The 7111-nt window shown below is 42.8% G+C and overlaps 1 protein-coding gene across 1 annotated transcript in view; it reads left to right on the top strand.

Annotated features, from left to right (window-relative positions):
* Positions 1-750: 750 nt before the first annotated feature.
* Positions 751-7111, top strand: part of LOC143291116 (uncharacterized) — an 8576-nt gene continuing 2215 nt past the window's right edge. The window contains exon 1 of the mRNA XM_076600748.1: positions 751-1003. Coding sequence (XP_076456863.1) covers positions 976-1003 — 28 coding nt within the window. The 5' untranslated portion in view covers positions 751-975. The remainder of the gene's footprint in view (positions 1004-7111) is intronic.

Genomic DNA, 7111 nt, shown 5'->3' on the forward strand with positions numbered 1-7111 from the left:
CTTCTTTCGCTTCGTCAAGTTTCCACACTCAGCTCTTTCAAGTCTGGCCTTAAAATCCACCTCTTCCCAAAATAGCCTCCCTTCCCTGCCTCTTCCTTGTCATCAGTTTCTTCAGTTTTAGAGTTATGCATGCGTGTGAATGACTGGTGCGAAAGCGCTTTGATTTGTCTATGCACAAGATTCAGCGCTATATAAATACCATTAGTAGTAGTAGTAATACAAACTGCAGTCAGTTAGTCAGTTTGTTAATTCCTTGGTCGTTTCGGTTAGTTGGATGGTTGATTTGACGGTTTACGTGGCCAACTTATTGGTCACTTGGTTAGAGATTTGTCAGAAAGTCAGGCGGCTGGCTAGTGAGTAAAAAATTAAAGTACTTATTTCATCAAAAATTATTTATACAGCGCCGGATTTTGTGCAGAGATAAATCAGAGTCAGTTTAAAGTCCAACTGCCACTCACACACAAGCATCGACACTGTTGAAGGGACAGCATCTACAGCGCCAGTCTTTCACACAGTCCATTGACATACACACTTCCGCCTTCGCCACTTCACATCGGAAATGACGTCACACAGCCTCATGACTGTCTGCAATCTGCTTGCAGTGCCACCAGTACCATCGTCGGACTTTCCCGGACTTCCGTCTCCATGACGTCCTGATTTGACGTCACCGGATATTTATAGATTTATGGCTTTTCCAGTGATGCGATTGGCTGCTGACGGTGAATGGTTCTACAATATTACGTGCCTCGCTTGCGAGTTGAGAGATCAGTTTCGTGGCAGCGTCTTGACCTTCTTTCTTCGTCCATAATTCAGGAAGTTTTCAGTTAACGCGGATAGAATTCCTGAAGCGCTCGTTTGTGGCAAGGTTTATTGGTGATAAAATACTGAGAAGATATCAACCGACCGTTCTTGATAAGTCAGCACGAACTTCCTACCTACAATTTAGTGGATTTATTTGTGAATTATTGCCTCTCCATGAAGCTCGTTCACTCGGATTTTGAAGGTGAGAGTTCTGATTGGCAGATTCTGTTTTTTGTTATTCGGCTGGTTTGTTGTCGGATAGGTCCAAGTTGATTGTTTCTGATTTCCTCTTGTTCCTGTTTTTCTTGTGTGTGTGTGTGTGTGTGTGTGTGTGTGTGTGTGTGTGTGTTATTCATTTTCTTTCTTTTTTTTTTCTTTTTTTCTTTTTTTTTTTAAGGTCGTTTACTCGGATTTAGAAAGTGAGAGTTCTGATTGGCAGATTCTTCTCTAGTTTTTTATTTTTATTTTTTTATTTTTTCTCTGTGTTATTCAGCTGGTTTGTTGTCGGATAGGTCCAGCTGATTATTTCTGATTTCCTGTTGTTCCTGTTATTTTTTGTTGTGTGTGTGTGTCATTTATTTATTTTCTTATTTCTTAAAGGAAATATGTTGTTGTTTTTCGGGGAGAGGGGGGTGTCTGGGGTTTTTTTCGGTTTTTGTTGTTGTTGTTTTGTTTTGTTTTGTTTTGTTGTTGTTGTTTTAACTCACTCAGTACGGCCAGTCCTCTCTTCTCCTCTACACAGACCCCTCGGATGTCCAGTGGGTGTCTAAATGACCCAACCTTTAGCTTCCGTCGTCAGAACTGTGGTATTCTTTGTCAAAATTCACCTCTTCAGTATAAGAGCGTTCCGCTTGCAATATTTTGATGATGGTAATTGGGATGAAACGCTGTTAACGTCGTCTCTTTCGCCGTTCGTATGGAGAGAGTTAAGGGTTTTAAAGACGTCATCTACAAAATAGTATCTGACCTGTATTTTTCAGTAAAGTCAGGTTGCTGTAGGTGTGTTGTATATAATTATCTTGACTGGACGTGTTACTTTTGTGTGACTCCCTTTCCCTATATCCTCCTCCCTCACACACACACGCACACGCACACACACACACATACATACACGCACGCACACGCACATACATGCACACGCACACATACATACAAACGCACACACACACACACACGCGTAGGCCTACACACACACACACACACACACACACACACTGACACATGACACAACTTCCTTCTTTATTTTCTTTATCAAAAAGCTACATTAAGAAAAGGTGTCTTTTTTATGAAATAGTAGAAGAGCTGGCTACAGACGCGGAATACGAAGAGCACCAGATCGACTCGAGCACAGATCATCCACACACATCGTGACGAACATTTCCTGGTGTCTTTTTCCTTGTCATTGACCTTATGAACTCTCCCTCTTCGGGAAACAGACAGACCTGGGTCACACATACTAGTGTGATAGGAAAAACAAATAAAACTACACGCAGGAAAAAATACAACAACAAAAAATGGGTGACGCTGTAGTATAGCGACGCGCTCTCCCTGGGGAGAGCAGCCCGAATTTCACACAGAGAAATCTGCTGTGATAAAAAGAAATACAAATACAAATATTTCGTGACGTAGGCTTACACTGACGCACCGACGAAGAAGAATTTCGTGAAGTAGTATGCTTGGTTTGTTAACAACAACAACAACAACAACAACAACAACGACAACATTAACTATTATTATTATCATCATCATGACAGTCATCACCATCATCATCATCAATTGTAGCAGCAGCAGTAGTGAAAGTTATACCATCACCACTATCATCATTGCTGTGATGGTGCTGGTTATCATTATCATTATCATTGTTCAGTATTATCATTATCAGTTGCTGTTGATATAATTATAAGGATGATAGCAGCACGGCCCTCGGCGCTTGCATTGTAATTATTGTGAATATTTTCAAGAGCAAAAGAAAAAAGGGGAGAAAAAAAGAAGAGATAAATAAATAGTCTTAAAAAACGACACATTGTACAGCAAAGTTAAATCAACGGCCAGGTGAGGGGCCTGAGGGGGGGGGGGGCAGGGACGGAAGAGGGGGAGGGGGGGTCCATGTTACGGTTGGAGGCGCCTTTGAACTAATGGTACAGTGTGTTTGTATGTGTATTACTCTTTTTGTCACAACAGAATTCTGTGTGTGAAATTCGGGCTGCTCTCCCCAGGGAGAGCGCGTTACTACACTGACAGCGCCACCCTTTTTTTCTGCCTGCAATTTTATTTATTTTTCCTATCGAGGTGGATTTTTCTACAGAGTTTTGCAAGAGACAACCTTTTTGTTGCCGTTGGTTCTTTTACGTATGCTCGGTGCATGCTGCACATGAGACCTCGGTTGATCGTCTCATCCGAATGACTAGCGTCCAGACCACCACTCAAGGTCTAGTGGAGGGGGAGAAAATACTGGCGACTTCTGGTATGATTCGAACCAGTGCGCTCGGATTCTCTCGCTTCCTAGGCGAACGCGAAACCTCTAGGCCATCACTCCACACTCAACACACCAGGTGTGTCACTTACTGTTGTCGACTGTACTGTACTGTACTGTACTGTACTGTACTGTACTGTGTACAGAGGATTCTGTTGTGACAAAAAAGATTAATACGATACTGTACAGTACAGTACTGACCCAGAATACAGATTTTTGCCAGGAAAGCTTTCTTTTATTTTCTTAACGATACACATACGGTATGATACAATGTCTTCGCTTATCACTGCGCGTTACAGCCGCCCGGGAACGTAACGGATTTACTTTCATGACGCGGCCTGCATCCTGTGTCTACACCGTTCACATTATGCACAGGCATGTGTAGAGTCTAGAGAGCACTGCTGGGGTGAGGTTCCTTTCAAATGAACGCTGCACATACCTGTGTTCAGGTTCGCAGTCTGTTCCTATTGGTTGATGGCGGTGTGGTGTGTGATAATACATAACGTGTCCTTTTAATGAAAAATGGAGGGACGACGACGACGATGATGCATGCCGCGTGTGTTAGTGTTGAGTTGTCGGATGACACATGAACAAACAATGGCAACATTCTTTTCGTCCGTCCACACACGCACGCACGCACGCACATACACACACACGCGCGCGCGCGCACGCACGCACACATACACACACACACACACTACACACGCCGCCTTTTCTCAGTGCTGTGCGCAGTTCTTCACACACACACACACACACACACACGTCTTTTCTTGTCAAATTTAAAGGATGAAACTGACCAGACGTTTGTGGTGAGTCCGGTATTCTTTTGCCCTTCGTTTAGGACTTTTGACCAGGTGGGATGACCAACCCTTTGGATGATTGAAATGTCTTCTTTTCAAGTCGTGTGTGTGTGTGTGTGTGTGTGTGCGTGCGTGCGTGTGTGCGTGTGTGTGTGTGATTGAGAGGAGGGGGTTAGTTGTACAAGTAGGCATATCAGTTGTTGCTGTAACAATTTCGTTGGACATATTTTCAAAGTCACGTGTGATACTGAACGATAGAAACAGACAGACAGACAGACAAACAGACAGACACACAGACAGAGGGTCAATTCAGGACTCAAAAAATCAAAACTTTATTTCTCAAATGGAAATTAACAAACAATGAGGCCAGGGGATGAAATGATTAAACAAGAGAGGCAAGGCCTTCAAGACTCACTTTTGATACACTTAAAAAAATCCAAGCTTTTTAAGATGAGAAAGATCAGTTTAAAGCAAATTAAGTCCCCTAGTATTAATTACAGAGTAATTTCCCTTTTCACTATCTGCACCAAAACGTTTGCAAAATAAATAAAACTTCCATGCTTAGCAAAAAGAAGTTCCTGTTTGAACAAAAAATGATAATAATGACTGCTCTTGTTGTTGGGTCGAATATCAGATCAAAGTGCCAAGTTTAGAGAAAACAAAAAATATAAATATAACAGTAAATGCAGTTTGCATATGATTAGGCTTCATTTTTTTTTTTTTTTTGTGCCCATCCCATAGGTGCAATATTGTTTTAAACAAGATGACTGGAAAAAACTGAATTTTCCTATTTTTATGCCTAATTTGGTGTCAACTGACAAAGTATTTGCAGAGAAAATGTCAATGTTAAAGTTTACCACGGACACACACACACCCACACACACACACACACACACACACACACACACACACACAGAGAGAGAGAGAGAACCGAACACCGGGTTAAAACATAGACTCACTTTGTTTACACAAGTGAGTCAAAAAATAGTAAAGAGTGGTAACTCTCTCCATTCACAAGGTGCACAACTTCAAGTCAGTGCTGCTTACGCTACCTATTCAGCTTGCACACAGAGGCAGTATCTGGGTTTGTTCCAATGTGCCTTTTATTTACCTGTGTGCTAGCTGAATCGGCAGCGTAAGCAGCACTGACTTGAAGTTGTGTACCTTGTGAATGGAGAGAGTTACCCACTCTTTACTATTTGTTAATTTATTTCTCAAGGATTAAGATTTTAGGCATGGCCTATTGTTCAGTGTGTCTTCAGTTGGCTGGTACGCACCTACTGTAGTGAGAACACAAATGACGGGCGCAATAGCCGAGTGGTTAAAGCGTTGGACTTTCAATCTGAGTGTCCCGGGATTGATTCTTGGTAACGGCGCCTAGTGGGTAAAGGATGGAGATTTTGTCCGATCTCCCAGGTCAACATATGTGCAGACCTGCTAGTGCCTGAACCCCCTTCGTGTGTAAATGCAAGCAGAAGATCAAATACGCACGTTAAAGATCCTGTAATCCATGTCAGCGTTCGGTGGGTTATGGAAACAAGAACATACCCAGCATGCACACCCCCGAAAACGGAGTATGGCTGCCTACATGGCGGGGTAAAAACGGTCATACACGTAAAAGCCCACTCGTGTGCATACGAGTGAACGCAGAAGAGAACACAAATAGGCGTGCATATGAAGGAAGGGGGGAAGACAAGAATGCTCTGTGCACAGGAACATGCATGACGAAGAACACACACACACACACACACACACACACACACACACACACACACACACACACACATACACACACACAGAAGTGGATGTGTGAAGAGACAGAGAACGATGGGAGAGAGGGAGAGGGGGGGTGAGAGAAAGATCGGTACAGCATTGATACAGAACAATTACAAAAGTGTAACAATAAGATTACTGATATCACAATGACAGTCACAGAAACAACAGCATCGATAATAAGAGCAATACGACCCAGTCAGTGACAAATATCCTGTTTCTGCTTTCGTAGGAAGCAACTCCCACGTTCATGTATAGATCCACAAGTGGATTTTTACATGATTGACCTCTCTTCTCTGCGTTGTAGGCAGCTTTACTCCGTGTTCGGGGATGTGCATGCTGGGTGTATTATTCCTGTTCTCCCATAACCCACCGAGCGCTGACATGGATCAAGGTATCTTTAACGTGCGTATTTTATCTTTTGCATGTCTATTCTCACGAAGAGGATAAAGGCACTGACAGGTCTGCACATTGTAATCATGTTGGCCTTGGAAGTCCGGAAAAATACAGAAAAAATACTACCTTTGATCCACCGGGCACCGACAGTCCTACTGGGGTCGAACTTAAGCCGACGGGCGCAATAGCCGAGTGGTTAAAGCGTTGGACTTTCAATCTGAGTGTCCCGGGATTGATTCTTGGTAACGGCGCCTAGTGGGTAAAGGATGGAGATTTTGTCCGATCTCCCAGGTCAACATATGCGCAGACCTGCTAGTGCCTGAACACCTTTCGTGTTTTTTTGTGTTCGGCATGATACTAATCATCACGCAAGCAGAAGATCAAAATTAATACGCACGTTAAAGATCCTGTAATCCATGTCAGCGTTCGGTGGTTTATGGAAACAAGAACATACCCAGCATTCACACCCCCGAAAACGCAGTATGGCTGCCTACATGGCGGGGTAAAAACGGTCATACACGTAAAAGCCCATTCGTGTACGTACGAGTGAACGTGGGAGTTGCAGCCCACGAACGAAGAACTTACAGCTCTCAGATTCAAAGTCCAGCGCCTCAACCGTTCCGCTATAATTATGACGAATGTCTTGTAAGGAAGGAAGAACTTGTACTTATTGTCCATCACATGCACCGGTGATACTGGACGTCTTACCAAAGTATTGATTTTCAAATCAAAATCAAACAAAAAAAAACTTTATTTCCGCACGGAAATTCGTTAAATTTGAATGTTATCATTAAACGCTATAACACAAGGCTTTTAAGCAATGTCAGTGTTAATCGGATTTGCTCTGTGATCGAAAAACGTACGATTT

This window comes from Babylonia areolata, chromosome 1 (assembly GCF_041734735.1).
Source record: "Babylonia areolata isolate BAREFJ2019XMU chromosome 1, ASM4173473v1, whole genome shotgun sequence".
NCBI classification, from domain to species: domain Eukaryota; kingdom Metazoa; phylum Mollusca; class Gastropoda; order Neogastropoda; family Buccinidae; genus Babylonia; species Babylonia areolata.